Here is a 16,831-nt window from a genome sequence, read left to right on the forward strand (position 1 = left end):
TTGACACATTTAGCACAAAATGTGTCACGGAATCAACCAGTTTGTGACAAAATGTGTCACGAAATCAACCAGCATGTGACCGATATGAGTTTTTTTTTTATAAGTGTTAAGCAAATGATATTATTGCTGTCAATTTTATTTAAAAAATACCATTATAGATTAATCGTTTTTTTTTTTTTTTTTTTGGCTTATCATGGATTATTTAACTTTTCATGATTTCTTGGTTAAGTAAATCAATATCATTAATGGCTATTGATTGGGAAACACCTTATACAGAATGGGTTAGGATCCACTGATACCATAAAACTATATAATTGGATGATTTATTCACTATCAGGTAGGGGTATATTGTTTTTTTTTTTTTCTCACTTCAATTAGGATTCTTTGAAATGTAATTTCTAAATGATTGATATACAATGGTTACAAAAGACTAATTTGATATTTCATACAAGATGATTGTAATCCATAACTATAGATGAAAATAAAGAACAAAAAAAAAAAATTACAAATACAAAGCAATAAAATGAAACTAGAGTTTAAATTTGGGAAATTGACAACAATAATACTATTTGTTTTGTCACTTATCAAAAATCAACTAGAACTCAAATATTGACACATTTAGTACTAAATCGGTCACGAACTGCAATCAGTTCGTGATCAATGTGTCACAAAATCAACTCAGTTCGTGACCGATCTAGTACAAATTGTGTTAATATTTGAGTTTTGGTTGATTTTTTTGTAACTGACAAACAATTAGTATTATTGTTGTCAATATCTCTTTAAATTTGTGCGAAATAAAGTCTCCGAGAGCTTGAAGAAAGTCAGACATAAGACCACCACAAAATAAGATTACACACACTCATCGAAGCCGTTGGAACCGCCACACCAACATCAAGCGTGAACCAACAAAACAAAACTTCCGAGCACGCCTGTCTTTATAATATATTTTGCTATACTATATATGTATATGATTCAGTTTATGTTGATTATAAGGAGGTGTGAGTTCAATTCTATATGTGATTTATTGCGTTTGTTTAAAATATGCATTTGATATATTGGACTTTTGTATAAATAAACAAATAAACAAGAAGCATTGTTTTATAAATGAATGGACGATGGAGATACTTGAACTATCATTATCATGTTTGTTCTCGTTACTAAGCGTGCTATTTGGCATAAGTGACGTTCAACATGCATGTTTTTCAAGCGTTCAAAGCTAATAGCGTTTAACTCAAAGAAAAAAAAATTGTGAATATAAATGTCAATTTTTATGAATATATTAGATATTATCACTTAAAAAAAATTAATTTTGTGATCAAATTTGTTTTCTGAAACTAAATTACTGTATATTTTGACTATTTTACTAAATTAAAATAGATCTTGATTATTTTACAAATTTATAATTTTAAATTATCTATTTAACTACATCGCTCTACACAAATTACAAATTCATGTTGTTCTTAAACATAGTTTTTTTTATCATTTTTTTTCTTCTCGAAAATGCAATTATATAAAATATTTTATTTAAATACCATCGAAAAATAAAAATAAAAAGGGAATAAAAATCAAAGAAGGCTGTGCCGCGTCCTCTCTCTCTCTCAATTTTCTGTTCCTCTCGGCTGGTTGAAGCATTATCAGAGAGACAAGACGAGACGAGACCGAAGATAAGAAGAGAGAGAGGAAGTTCTTGACTTGACCTAATCGATCTTTCTTCTCTCTTGTAATCTCGTCTCGTTTGTATCATCGCCATGAACGAGAAGGCCAACGTCACCAAGGAGCTCAACGCCAAGCACAGAAAGGTTTTTCCTTCTTTCCTTCTTTGTTCTTATCACAATTCACTTCTCCATGCCCTAGAAATTTAAGTGGAAAGATTTCGAATTTCGCGATTCCGATTCGCTGCGAATGGATTTGAGTCGTCGATCGTTGAAAACAAGATTCGATTAATTGGGGATTGGTCTGCGATGACTGACGATGAATGGGGATCGTCTGTGGGATTTGATCTTGCGTCGGAAAAAAATTACAATTTTTGGTTTTGTTGTCTGATCTATGTTGCCGATTGATCTCTGTTTCAAAAAAATAAAACTTCTATTTTGTTGCTTTGCTTGATCATTATTTACTTAATACTATTATATTGATGCCAAAATAGTTTGATTATTTCGGTCCAAATTTTGATGCTACAGTGTCAATTATAGCTATTTGGGTTGCCGTATTTGTAGTTTTGTTCATGTTCTGCATAAAAAAGTTCCGGCTATTTAAATTACTGTGATAACTTCTGAGAAAGTACGCAATAGATCATACTGATTTATATGTGATCAATTTCTTTTGTTTTTGTTTTGCATCACTGCTTTTTGAACTCCCTAAGCTCTTTTGCATGATAGGATTTTAGTTTTGTTTCATTTTCTGGAAGCTTTTTGTTGGGTTGTAATGCTTGTTTTATTCACTTTGTGTGGTGATCGTTGGTTATTGAGTTTGCTTTAAGCTACAGATGTGTAGCTCATTTTCTTTCACTTATCCATGGCAAGCGTTATTATTTTTTTGCTCGGACTTATTCCCTTGACTTGAATTTGTGCAGGTTCTGGAAAGTCTTTTAAAGCTTCCAGAGAACAGGGAATGCGCTGATTGCAAGACAAAGTACGCATTTCCCTAATTTTAACGAATCCGATAACTGTTTACCTGTTCTAGAGTTGTGAAATTTTATGCCACTGACAAAAACCTTTTGTAAATCACTTGACCCGTTTCGTGAGTTCAAATATTGATGGGTTTTAATGGCGTACCAGGGGTCCGAGATGGGCTAGCGTGAACTTGGGGATCTTTATATGCATGCAGTGTTCTGGGATCCACAGAAGCTTGGGAACACATATATCAAAGGTTTTTGTTTTCTCTAAATCACTATTTTTTTCATGGAAGTCGGAAATAGCATCTGAAAAGTTGATATTTTTAGTTTAGAAGTTTTATCTTTCGGTTTGTAATCTTATTGGGTGCAGGTGAGGTCAGCTACTCTTGACACATGGCTGCCAGAACAGGTTGCTTTTATCCAGTGTAAGTTTATGTATTTGTTTTCCTAGTTCTAATATCCTTCAATAATGCGGTTTTATTTTTCGGATCAATAACAAATTTGTTAAGTTTCATGCAGCGATGGGAAACGAGAAGTCAAATACTCACTGGGAAGCTGAGCTACCTCCAAACTACGATAGAGTGGGGATTGAGAACTTTATACGTGCGAAGTATGATTCTGTTTTATAAATTACAGTTATTTGCACGATGTGTATGGCATACAATCTCAAAGATGTTAATGTTTTTTCAGTGCCCGCTGAGAAATGGGTGCTGAGCAATTGTACTCTTTTTTACGTTGAATGTGTGGAACTATCGCAGGTACGAAGAAAAAAGATGGGTTTCTAGGGACGGAAAGCCAAAATCACCTCCAGAGAGAAGTGAAGAAAAGGCTTCAATGCAGTGGCCTAGATCGGCGGAGAGAGTTGGTCATGGATATTCAGGAAGTTCCGAGAGACTGTCTAATGAAAGGAAGAACACTCAACCAACTTCAACAAGAGGCAACTTTCCCGCTGCAAGAGTCGCCATTCCTGTTCCTCCCAGAGGGCCAGAACCAGTGAGTTTGTACTATATTGGCCTACTCAATCTCTCTCTTTGTTCATTTTTACCCTGATACATGTAATATGTAATTAGTCTGTCCCCTGTGTATGAACTAATAATTGTGAGCAAAATAATCAAACGAAGAGAGCTATAGAATTAATACGACAGTAATTGGACCTAGGGCATTGAAGAGTAATGTGTATGGTTGAGCATGTCGGGAACACAGTGAATGTTGGAATCAAGTAAAATTGAATTGAACTCGAGATAAGAACATGCTTCTTTTTAATTTTACTAAATCTCGGTGACCATATTAGTTACTCAGAAATATCACACTGATTATCTACATTGTGTAGGTCACCCCCGTCCCAAAACCGCAGAGTATTCAGAAAGTAGAACCAGTTGCGCAACAGCCTGAGCCAGCAAAACCGGTTGTTGAGACTACCCCCGTTGCCACTCCACCAAAAGTCGATTACGCTACCGATCTTTTCAACATGCTGTCCTTGGACGGTCCGAGCGAAAATGGCTCTGCACCAGCGTCCACTGATGACAATTCTTGGGCCGGTTTCCAGTGTCAGTATTAATTGTTTGTTTTATCGTCTATTTCTTGATTAATATAAGGTGCTGAGTTCGATTTATATTAGCAGCTGCTCAAGAAGCACCGCAAGCTGAGAAAACTAATCCACCGAAACCAGTTGAGAACAACGGGAAATCTAGTTCCGAACTTGAGGATCTATTCAAAGATTCATCTTCGATAACGCCCGTTGCCGAGAAACCACAGAAAGACGTAAAAAACGACATCATGTCTCTTTTTGAGAAGGTAAAGTTCATATAATCATGCTCCTGATATTAAATATTCGATACTTCAGCAAAAAAAAAAAAAAAATAGTCTCTCACGCCAGGTTAAACAGCTCATTGGTGATATTTCTCATGCCAGTTTCGAGACGTTGATCTCTGCTTTTTTTTTTTTGAAACAAGAATCTTATATTAACAGGCTGAAAACGCCAATTTACAAAGATCTCTGCTTTTTTGTATTTTGGGAAATCTGCAGACAAATATCGTGTCGCCGTATTCTTTGCACCAACAGCAAATTGCGATGCTGGCGCAGCAACAATCCCTTCTCATGGCCGCTGCTGCCAGAGCTGCAGGAGCGGACTCGAAAAACCCAATCAATACCCAACAAGCGGTTCCGAACGGCACCGCTTTACCCGGCCAAAATTGGCCCAACGTGGCCTATCAGATCCCCGGAATGATGATGATGCCTATGGCTGGAAACCAGGTATGTCGAATTCGAAATAGCAAAGCGTTCACTCACTCAGAACATTGGCCGATTTATCTTCATCGTGTAAAAATCATGTAAAGCCAAAAAATGAATAACATTTTCAACAGGGTCAGGCAAGAAGCACCGGACCATCACAGCTCGTCGCCCCTAACGTTCAATATCCAGCGTCCAGGTATTTTTTCCAATCAATGCTCCGAGTTATGAACGCATCATAAATGCTTGGGCCGTATTTTCGTAAGTTTTTGTTTGCCTCTTCTGTTATGTATAGCTTTTACGGTATGGGCCAAGCTGCCCCGGTCAATGGCGTGGGACCCGCCGGAGCGAATAAGACGCAAACGCCCTCTTTGGTTCCATCGGCGTCTCCGACGCAGACGGGGAAAGACTACGATTTTTCGTCTTTGACACAAGGGTTTTTCTCGAAACCTTGAGTTTGGGACTTTCGTGAGCGAGCGAGGAGAGAGAGAACACGATGTGTGGTTCTCATACGGTCATACCATACAGAATTTAGTCTGAATTACAGAAACATGACCATTTATTTTCTCTCTATTATTACCTTAACATATACATATATATATTTTTACCAAATTCAGTTTGCATTCTTGGGTGATTGCATTATTTGTACAAGTAGGTGTATCTGAGGTAAGTATTAAAGACATTTTAGATTGATCAGTACTTCTTTTCCCTTCAAAGTTATTTGATTTACGACCTCTTGTTGAAGAAATAATTTCCATTATATTATGATGTTTGCACTGAGAGGTTTATATTTCTTTTCCCTGTTATATTAACGCACTTTGCAATAAAGCATGCATATTGAGCAATTATAGATTAGTATCTGGGAGTTTCGTTCCGTACCAAACGAGAAGTCACATGTTTACTTTTATTTTTTTTGCTCAAGAGTCACATGTTTACTTAACTGATTGATTCTGATTCTGATTCTGAACTGTATTTACTGGAAATAATATGATTAGTTACCTCTCAGCATTTATGTTTATTTACGTGCTAATTCTAAAACTTTATTGTTTCAGAATTATATTAACAAAAAATTAGCAAAATAAGCCACCGAAAGTCAAAGAATTGCTAGATAGTTAACCTTTTGTAATTTTTTTGTAAATAACTACATCAACTTATTTACGGCACTCACAAAAACATCAAAAAATATTCCCGTTTATTTTGGGTTATATTAATTGCATATAACATGATTAGCAATATCAAATCGTTGATGTGACACTAATACAAGTGAGTCACATCTCCGTGTGGCTCATTTGTATTAGTTAGCGCTGATGATTAACATTTTCGCTGATTATAAAATTTCATTGTTTCATAACTGTATTTATTGTGAATAACATGACTAGCAACCTCTAAGCACTGATGATTTTTTTTTTTTTTTTTTTACGCTCATTCTAAAACTTCATTGTTTCAGATCAATAATTTATTGGAAATAAGATGATTAGCAACCTCTAGATTTGACTTTGTGCATGTTTATCGGTTGTTTGTCGCTTTTTATTTGTCTTAACGCATTAAACATTAGGTTTATTGCCTAATAAAGACTTGTTTACATGTGTTTAATACTTTGTTTTTGGTTTTTAGTTTGGTATCATGTGCTTGGGCCAATCTCTTTAAGAAACTTCTCTAGAGAGTTGATCGTAGTGTCAATTTTTCTCGGGTAATTTTCATCCCATTCAACATAAGAGCTCTTCGTGGAGTGAAGTTTCCTCCCTAATTCGTTCTCGATCTTGTTAAAAGAGTGTTTTGTGTGCTTGATTCGGACTCTGCAAATATGATATGGATACTCATTACTCAGTGTGCATTTTATTTGCTATATATCATTTGGTGGTTGTACATCATTAATTTGATACAATTTTCCTTACCTAAGAAATGATCAATACATACTTTCATAGATGAAATAAAATGGCATTTCACAAATATTTTCCATTTATCCATTATTGTCAAAGAAAGTAAATAAATCAATTAATTACCTCCTAATATTCGCGCGCGCGCACACATATATACATATATTCACTTTACTCATGATGTTTCTAACATTCCTATATAAGTGTTTTTTTGGCATAATAACTTATTCGAAAATTGAGATCCATGGATCCGGATATTATGCTAGCTTTATCTCTTAAGTTTTAGAAGATAGTTAAGTTTGATTACATAAATAGGACTAGATTGATCTGAGTCTTTATAGTTGGTGCATGCTTTAATTATACAATGTTCTCTATATATTAGCACGTTCAATAACAAAGTCACTCGACAAGCATTCCACTAACTACCAGAGAGAGAGAGAGAGAGAGAGAGAGAGAGAGAGAGAGAGAGAGAGAGAGAGAGAGAGAGAGAGAGAGAGAGAGAGAGAGAGTACTTGAGGTACATTGATCATCAAATTCTTCGATCGTTCACTTAAACTAATATTTGTTTTAGAAAAAAAAGGTGTATTATATAGAGTCGGATAGTTCCTCTGTGGCATAGGTTGTTTAAGAAAATAATTTGTGTGTTTAAGTTGTTCGAGTGAAGTTATAAGAAGATGTTTAAGACTCGGGTTACATGTTCTACGCTGTTCTCTGACAAGAACTAAAGCTGAAAACTTCTTGTTTTCAGTTGATAATATATTGGACATATATTATCGAATATTTGATTTTCGATTATGTGAGATTCTCGAGGGATTTGAAGCTTGATCTAATAAAGCTCATTCGGGATTGAATTAGGTCATCATCTCTTTTGTTAGGTAAATCACATCGCCTTATACCCTTAGCTAGTCTCTTAATTTATTCTGGAGATCTTCATCGACAACTAGCTATTGGTGCTTGCAATGTTCTGAGTCATTCCTTGATCAGATTTTGTGAGTGCATGTGTTTACATTGACATGCTTGATAATCTTCGGGAGAAGATCCCGAAGATTTAGTAAAACATAGAGGGGAGTCTCTAATTTAAGGGGGAGCTCAGATCTACATTCATTTGAGAGATCAAAGACAACGGTGTTTGCAAAAAAAGAGTTTTGTTAAACTTGATATTCATATTCCTTTGACGATTGATTATAGTTGATTGTTTGCACTCAGACGTATTAGTCACTCTGAGTAGGTCGCTTATACCGAACATGGTTACCAATTCTTGTGTGTCCTTATTATTTTATGTTTGATTGTTTTTGTTTGCTTATCATCTTGATTAAAATGGTTAAAAGTAATCGGTTGTTCCACTCGCTAGTTGAACAACCATTTTAATCAAGTTAAATAATTTCAGAGTCTATATATTAAATTTTTATTAAATATGTACGTCTATATCATTTGTATATATTAATGATATAATGTCTATAAATAAACAAAATATGAAAATTTGTTCACTCAATCCTAATCTGCAACGTACTAAAAAATATATATCGTTCAACGGCTTAAAACCAGTCCAAAGTGGTTAGGCATTCAATATGAACAAAAGCTCCATAAAAAAATATGTGCACAAAAGAAAAACAACTGGGATAGCCACGTGTCACCCACCGAACGGCTAGGCGGTGCTTACATACATGTTTTGACTGATCGTATATAAACAAGTCAATATATCCGTCGTACGTGATCACGTGTTAGTGTTTGCTACGTGAGAACCGTGTTTGACTTTCCACGTTGACCAAAGCTGTTTCATTACCATGCAACAAACAAATATAACCAAAAACAAATCATATCTGCCGTACTCTAGAAATATAACATAAATTACTTTATTTCTAATTAATTTTATAGATCCAGTAAAGTATGGACACAGATTTTTGTTCATGTACATAGCCTCTTTATGAGAAAGTATGGCACCAAAATGGTGCAAAGAAACCGACACAATATATATATTCGAAATTATGCTAATATATATAGCTAAACCGCATCTAAAATAAAACCAAGTATCAATTTCTATTGCTATAATAAATGGTATATCATGAGAATACTGAATTCAGGCATGACTTGCCATATTTGGCAGTGCACGCAAGAGATTCAATGTATAGATATCATCAATACTAGAAGTGTATGACTACCAAAATAAAAATAAATGACTACAAATATGCCTCACTAAAGACTAGAAATTAAAACTGATATTCGAGCTATACTTTTTTTTTTGTATAATAAAATGGACATATACATAGTATATGAAGAAGCTCAGAGAGCTTTGTAACTAACTGGAGAGAGAAAGATAGAGAGAGAGAGAGAGCGAGATATTTTGTGTAACTGATTTTATGATTTGATTGATTACTTGCGTTCGTTACACTTGACTATAAATACATTTGATCAACACAATCTCAGCCATTGATCACTAACAAACTAGATCTAATGGCTGAGATCAAACATACTCTAATACACCCCCCTCAAGGTCAAACGGGTAAAGCCAGATTGAACTTGGAGCACAACTTGACAAACTGAGGAATAGCTAAGGGCTTAGTGAGAGCATCGGCAACTTGATCACCAGTTGGAACATAACGAACTTCGACTAAGCCTGCAGTGACCTTTTCTCTGACAAAATGAACGTCTACTTCAACATGCTTAGTCCGTGAGTGGAAAACAGGATTGTTTGCCAGAGCTCCACCACCCAAGTTATCACACCAGATCACCACATGCGCAGCATTGACTGAGATGCCTAGTTCAGTGATGAGAGAACGTAGCCACATGATCTCAGTTGCCGTGGTGGCCAAGGCACGATATTCGGATTCTGTGGAACTCCGTGAGAGCACAGCCTGTTTCTTGGATAACCATGTGAGCAGATTGTCCCCAAGAAAGACACATAGTCCTATTGTTGAACGACGGTCATCAATGTTGCTAGCATAATCTGCATCAGTAAACGCTGACAGGGTCATGTTGGTTGCAGCAGTGAACCGAAGGCCTTGACAAGGTGATCCTGCTAGATATCTGAGCAGTCTTTTGCAAGCACTCCAGTGATTCACTGTTGGTGTTTGCATAAACTGACTTAGCTTGTTCACAGCAAATGAGATATCTGGCCGAGTCATTGTGTGGTACTGCAACGAGCCAATGACACTTCTATACAAAGAGGGGTCTTCAAAAGCCTGACTATCCTCTTTGTGTAGCTTTTGACTTTGACACATTGGCGTGAGACACGGTTTGGAGTCAGCCATCTTGGTCTTGAGTAGAAGATCACGCACATACTTCTGTTGCGTGAGGCACAAGCTATCAGAACTGCGTGTAGCTTCAAACCCCAGGAAGTAGTTTAGATGCCCAAGTGTCCTTAGAGTAAAGGATTTGTTGAGATCCGATATTGCTTTGTTGATTAGAGCCTTGTCATTACCAGTGACTAAGATGTCATCTACATAAACAAGTAGAAAAATGCAGGTATTGCCACGGCTGTAGATGAACAAGGAGGGATCTGAGCAGGAGTTCATGAAGCCCCATCTGAGTAGAGCTTGACTCAGTTCTTCATACCATGCCCCGGGGGCTTGTTTTAGACCATAGATGGCTTTGTGTAGGAGACACACATGATCTGGCTTAGAGTTGTTGATGAAGCCATCTGGTTGCATCATGTACACAGTTTCCTTGAGCTTGCCATTTAGAAAGGCATTGTTGACATCCACTTGTTGAATGTCCCACTTGTTTGTTACTGCAAGTGTAAAGATTACTCTGAGAGTGACAGGCTTGATCACTGGACTGAATGTCTCAAAGAAATCCATTCCTGCAGTTTGTTGGAACCCCTTAGCTACCAACCTTGCCTTCAGCTTGTCCAAGGAGCCATCATCTTTGTGCTTGACCCTGTAGACCCACTTATTTTGCACTATGTTCATTGAAGGATGGTAAGGAACAAGACTCCAAGTGCCATTTCTCTGCAGAGCTGCAAGTTCAGAATCCATAGCACTCTTCCAACCAGGATTAGCAATAGCTTCACTAACAGTAGTAGGTTCAATCTCTATATTACATAAAGGTGACATGACATTAAACACTCGTGGTTTGGAGATTCCATTTTTGGCTCTAGTGATCATGGTGTGAGTGTTTGTGGTTGGCAGTTCTGGTATGATGTGAGGTGAGCTGGTTGGTTGTGGAGGCTGAGAATGACCTGAAGATGGGAAAGACACTTGTTGTGGGAACATGTACCTGACATTTGATGAGTCAGAAGAATTTGGTTATGAGGAGTGTGACACTTGTTGGGCATTTTGGCTGTGTGGTGAGTCTGATGAGCAGTTGTGATGCATAGAAGAGGTGGACTGATTAGGTTCAGTGTGGGAAAGAGTGTTTTGACAAAAGGTGATGGGATATGACCCAAGAATGGACAGGCCAGGTTGATTTGATGACACATGAATGATTGGTGTTGAAATGTGAGATTGAGTGAAGAAACTCTTGTAGGGAAAAACTGTTTCATAAAAAAAACAGATCTTGCAACATAAACTCTACCAGATGGACTCAAACATCTATAGCCTTTGTGAAAGGGACTATAACCAAGAAAAACACACTGAGTTGACTTGAATCTGAACTTGTTTGTGTTGTAGGGTTTGAGATGAGGATAACAAGCACATCCAAAGACTTTGAAGAATTTGTAGTCAGGTTTGGTTTGGAAAAGGAGTTCAAAGGGTGACTGCATTTGAAGTGTGGCTGAGGGAATTCTATTGATGATAAAGACAACAGAGACAAAGGCATCCCACCAGAAACTATAAGGCAGCTCTGACTGAGCTAGAAGAGTGAGTCCTAGTTCTGTGATATGTTGATGTTTTCTCTCAGCTTTACCATTTTGCTGATGAGTGTGTGGACAGGGATGTCTGAAAACTATACCAATATCACCTAGGACTTTTGCAAGAGGTCTAAATTCACCACCCCAATCTGTTTGAATGGTTTTGACTTTGACACTGAATTGCCTTTCCACATAGGCTAGAAATCTGAGGAAAACATTTTTGGTTTCAGATTTTGTTTTGAGATGGTAGATCCATGTGAACCGTGTGAAATCATCTACAAAGTGAATGTAGTACTTGAAACCAGTGACTGAAAGATCAGGTGAGGGACCCCAAAGATCAGAATGGATTAGCTGAAAAGGTTTTGTGGTCTTTGTCTCAGACTTTGAAAAATGAAATTGGTGCATTTTGCCAATAGCACATGATTTGCAGAAGGTGAGATGTTTAACAGACAAAGAGCAATTCAGAGATTTTAACACACAGTCAAGAATTTCTTTTGAGGGGTGACCAAGTCTTTTATGCCAAATGTTTACATCCTGAGTACTAGCATTATTAGAACTGGTATTACAAGCAAAAATGCTATGAACATTGTCAGACTTACTAGAACTGCAAGGATATGAATTGTACAACATTGACACATCTGAAACAGACCTATCACAGACTTTATTTTTGACAGAAAACATTGGACTATGTAGAGAAGACACAAAGGCTTGTATTTTTGGCTTCAAATGCTTTGAAATCTTGGACAAGTCAAGCTGATACAGTCCTCCTTTAAGTGCTGCAACCAGTAGAGTTCATCGTATCCTTGTCCTTGATCAAGCATTTGTCATGATAAAACTCAATTAGAATGTTGTTGTCTTTGGTAAACTGAGAAACGCTGACTAGGTTTTTGGTTATTGCAGGTACATGCAGGATGTTTTTGAGTAAGAGAGAACCAGATTGAGTGTTTAAATCAGTATTACCAATATGCAAGATAGGGAGTTTAGAACCATTACCAACTGTTAGTTTGTCTTTGCCTTTGTAGTCCTGATGGATGTTGAGGTTGCTGAGTTCAGCTGTGACATGATTTGTGGCTCCAGAATCCAGATACCACTTCGAGTCAGTGCCTTGATCTTGTCCAGCTGTGATGTAAGCCTGAGCCACATTACCAGGCCTTTGACTTGAGCTTTGATTTCCAGTGCCTTGAGGAGAGGTTTGCTGTGCTGCTTGAAAGTACGGATCAAATCTGTTGAAGCATTTGAAGGCAACATGTCCAACTCTTCCACAGATTTGGCAAGTAGGCCTATTGTTGTTGTTGTTGTTGCGGCCACCAGACCTACCTCCACGTCCTCTACCTCGAGCATTTGAGTTTCTACCACCATTGTTGTTGAAGTTTCCTCTGCCACCTCGACTTGCAAAATGAGCCATTGGTGCTGAGACTGAATCTGAGAGATTGACAGAGTTTTGACTTTCAATTCTCATTTCCTGAGACTAGAGAGCAAATTGTGCCTCTTGTAGTGTTGGACTGTCTGACCTACTAGTCAGATTCACCACCACAGACTCATACTCAGAGCCAAGACCTCCTAGAACATAGAGGACTAGATCGTCATCATTCACTGGTGATCCTGCAGAGCTGAGATTATCAGCGACATTCTTCATCTTCAGTATGAACTCATCAATGCTGAGATTTCCTTTCTTCATCGTCTGAAGTGAGAATCGGAGTTGAAGGACTCTTGCTTTGGACGCAGTTCCAAAGATTGACTTGAGAGTTGACCACACATCTGCAGAGTTCGTGCACCGATTGATGTGACCTAGCATCGATTATCGACTGAAACAACCAGCTCAACAAGAACTGATCGTGCCTCATCCAAAGCACATGCTCTGAGTTCTGACTTCGAGTTGTCACGCCATTTTCATTCACAGATTCGAGAAATTGAGGAGGACATCGAATCGTTCCAAGCAAGAAACCATCCAGGCCATGCGCTCTAGTGGTTGAAAGTACTTGCGAGGTCCAGAATTGAAAATTGTTGCGATCAAGTTTCAGAGAAAGAGGATTTACATTCGGAATGTAATTCTGATACGCCTGAGTTCGATCTTCAGGGAGAACAGAGTGACTTCCTTGTGACGCCATTGACGCGAATGATTGAGACCGCTTGAGCTAAGAACTGAGCTCTGATACCATGAAGAAGCTCAGAGAGCTTTGTAACTAACTGGAGAGAGAAAGATAGAGAGAGAGAGAGAGAGAGAGAGAGAGAGAGAGATATTGTGTAACTGATTTTCTGATTTGATTGATTACTTGCGTTCGTTACACTTGACTATAAATACATTTGATCAACACAATCTCAGCCATTGATCACTAACAAACTAGATCTAATGGCTGAGATCAAACATACTCTAATAGTATAGAAGTACTAAACTATTATTTATATATTTACTGATACGTGTAAGAAGTTACTTCAAAGCGCGTATTTTTTGTTTATTATGAAAATTCGTTTTAGAGGGTGAAAAAGGCCAAAAAAAAAAGGAAATAGAGAATTAAAATAAGTGATTTGTTAAGAAGAAGCACGATATAAAGTTCAAAACAACCTTACTAGTCTGCCTTATTATGGAGGTTCTAGATTTATCAAAATGGTTTTACCATAATGTTAGTACTTAATATTGCTACATTCATCAATTTTCATTCTCAAATAACATTGACTACCTTTCACTCTCATTCCGGGTCTACTTCGCATACATACATATATATATATATATATATATATATACATATATATATATATATATATATATACACACACACACACATATATATACATACATTTATATATTATATATATATATATATATATATATATATATATATATGAGAGCTAAAATTTATTATCCATCTAAAAACAATTCATTATTTACTTTCAGGTAAACTTATAAATGTCTTTTAAATTTAAGATAATTATATTTATACCATAAAAAAAAAAAAAAGTAAACCTGCATATTAAAAATTAGAGTATTGTCACTTAATTTATCTAAATTGTTCTAAAAATATCTTTTGCCGAATAACATATTTTATAATCTAGATATTTCTGAATTTTTTATGTATAAAAATTAACAAAACAAAATGCTTACAATGACTTTGAACCAATCAAAATATCCTAACAATTGCCATATACACAACCATGACCATATAAATTGACTTTTCGAACCCAAACTTTTGACTTTTTCGATTTGGTATGTTTTTTCTAATGCAACTTTTTGGAGCCACTCAACTTAAATCAAATGCTCACCACAACATGGCTCAAAATCAAAATTTTCGACTGTTTGGCATGTCTATAATTTTTATTTTCACGAACTTGACGTATTCATGCTTGTTCCAGAAACTCTCCTAGTCACTACCTAGCCAAACCTCGGTATAATAATATGCTTATATTTTTACATTGCGTATACTAAAAGGTTAAGTAATCTAACATGTTAATTTTCTTTAGTTAGGTGATGAATAAAAAATTGTATATATTTGGTTTGAAAGAAAAGATCGAGTGAAACTAGTTAGTTATTACTTTAATGACAAATATAGGCTTTAATATGTTCTTTTTAACAGCTATTTAGATGAGCCTATATAGACTTTATAACTTGTCATTTAACTTTGTTTCGGTGTAAAAATTTATTAATAATAAACATTTTTAAATGTTACCTTAAGAAACACTCACAAATTAATTTCGTTCGAACTATATATAACCAAGATATATAAGAAACTGCATAGGATCACTCACATGGTACTGTACTACTAATTCTAAGTTGACTTTCATTACAATATATAACTATAAGTACTAGAAAGGAAAAAAAAAGTGCGCATTTAAAATGTTGACTTATAGGTCAACAACATGTGAATTGCCCAAAATTAGTACCCGTAGCTTATGTACCGCTCATAATAAGTAACACGTACAATATTCTTTCCCACGTTCATTCATATATTGATTTTGATTCTCAACTACTTTTATAAATAATTTAAATACAGCGTGGCATTGGTCGGTAACACGTGTTCATTCGCACGTGAGAAGTACCAAATAGACCGACGAAATACCCAATGGGCCGGTGATCAACCATCCTAAGACATCTCCGATTTTAACGGTCAAATTAAAATATAGCCGTTGGGAAAACCTTTTCTTAAAAAGGTATTCAAATATCCCTGACAACGCTCTCACAGGTCACAGCATAAACGCATTATACCTGTAAAATGTTGGTTTGAGTTCTCTAGGAAGATTACCATGATGGACCTCATATTAAACTATTAATTTAATTAAATTGATTTTTTTTTGTTTTTTTTTTGTTTTTTTTAAGCGAATAAACACCTTGTTAAGTAATGTCAAATTAAACTACAATCGACAAAAGTAATAATAAACCTAATGTCTCGGTCTTTTCTCCAAAAAAAAAAAAAATTAAAGTTTTCCTTTTGATACATTCAGCGATCGTCTCTCTCTTGAGATTCGGGCGCCGGCGTTGATCGGCTCTGGCCTGAGAGGGAGGTCTAAACGACTCCCTCATGTTCTCTCCACGAGTCCTGTCTTCTCTTTCTCTCCTCCATGGTTCTTCATGGCAGGCTCTTGATTTCGCCGAATCTACTCGAACTCGTCTGATATTTTTCTTGATGCTCGGATTTGGAATTTTTGGCCTGAAAAAAGCTTTTCTTTCTTTCGCACACCATTGTGGAGTCACAAAACAGAGCCGGAGGTTCCATCATGACCACCGCTTTAGTCGTTCTCGTATTCCAGATCTGGAGCGCCAAAGATGACTCCAATGTGGGTCGTGTTGGATGGAGAGATTTGGTCGTTTATGTGTTGGGTACCAGGAAGCCCTTATTTGCGTATTATATGTTTTTATATCGAATGAGCGAAATGAGTGCTTGAATGTTAATGTGTTTTTTTTATGTCTCCATATGTCGAAAGCTTGCACCATATGAACGAACACTTGTACTTAGTGTTGAATTTATTTCGATCTAAGTTTGTGTCGTGTTTAATATGTTATTATCTTGTATCAATTCTTATATCAATGGATGTTTTATATTTATTCTAATGAAAAGTCTTGGTGCAATTTTAAAAAAAATGTCAAATTAATTAAAGAATAATAACACATTAACATGTCACTACGTGAACACGTAGTATTAAATGCACCATAAAGATAACAATGGAAAGAGAAATGGAAATAAATGCTATTCTAGTGGTTTGATAGCAATAAATAAAAAAAAATAAAAATGTTTTCCAGTAGTACTTATCCATCTTAAAGAAATAGCCAAATAATGTCGCCTTATTTTCAGGCTATTCGTTTTTATCTTCAATGGAATCACCCACTAAACCCAG

At 36.2% G+C, this 16,831-nt stretch overlaps 1 protein-coding gene across 2 annotated transcripts; it reads left to right on the forward strand.

The window, feature by feature from the left end:
* The first annotated feature begins 1,592 nt into the window (after positions 1-1,592).
* On the forward strand, positions 1,593-5,633 carry AGD5 (ARF-GAP domain 5). 2 transcript variants are annotated; one of them, XM_089615185.1, is made up of 11 exons: positions 1,593-1,799; positions 2,573-2,631; positions 2,778-2,868; positions 2,985-3,039; positions 3,134-3,224; positions 3,373-3,607; positions 3,945-4,161; positions 4,233-4,408; positions 4,640-4,867; positions 4,978-5,042; positions 5,139-5,633. In XM_089615185.1, the coding sequence occupies exons 1-11, from the start codon at positions 1,749-1,751 to the stop codon at positions 5,296-5,298; spliced, it is 1,428 nt and encodes a 475-aa protein (XP_089471311.1). In that variant the 5' UTR covers positions 1,593-1,748; the 3' UTR covers positions 5,299-5,633. The 2 variants fall into 2 exon arrangements, with proteins under 2 accessions (XP_089471311.1, XP_089471312.1); XM_089615186.1 differs by having other exon boundaries at positions 4,236-4,408; positions 5,139-5,572.
* The last annotated feature ends 11,198 nt before the right edge of the window (positions 5,634-16,831 follow it).

The sequence above is a fragment of the Urtica dioica genome, chromosome 5 (genome assembly GCF_054948205.1).
Source record: "Urtica dioica subsp. dioica isolate 48M chromosome 5, U.dioica_male_clone48M_v1_H2, whole genome shotgun sequence".
In the NCBI taxonomy this organism is placed as follows: domain Eukaryota; kingdom Viridiplantae; phylum Streptophyta; class Magnoliopsida; order Rosales; family Urticaceae; genus Urtica; species Urtica dioica.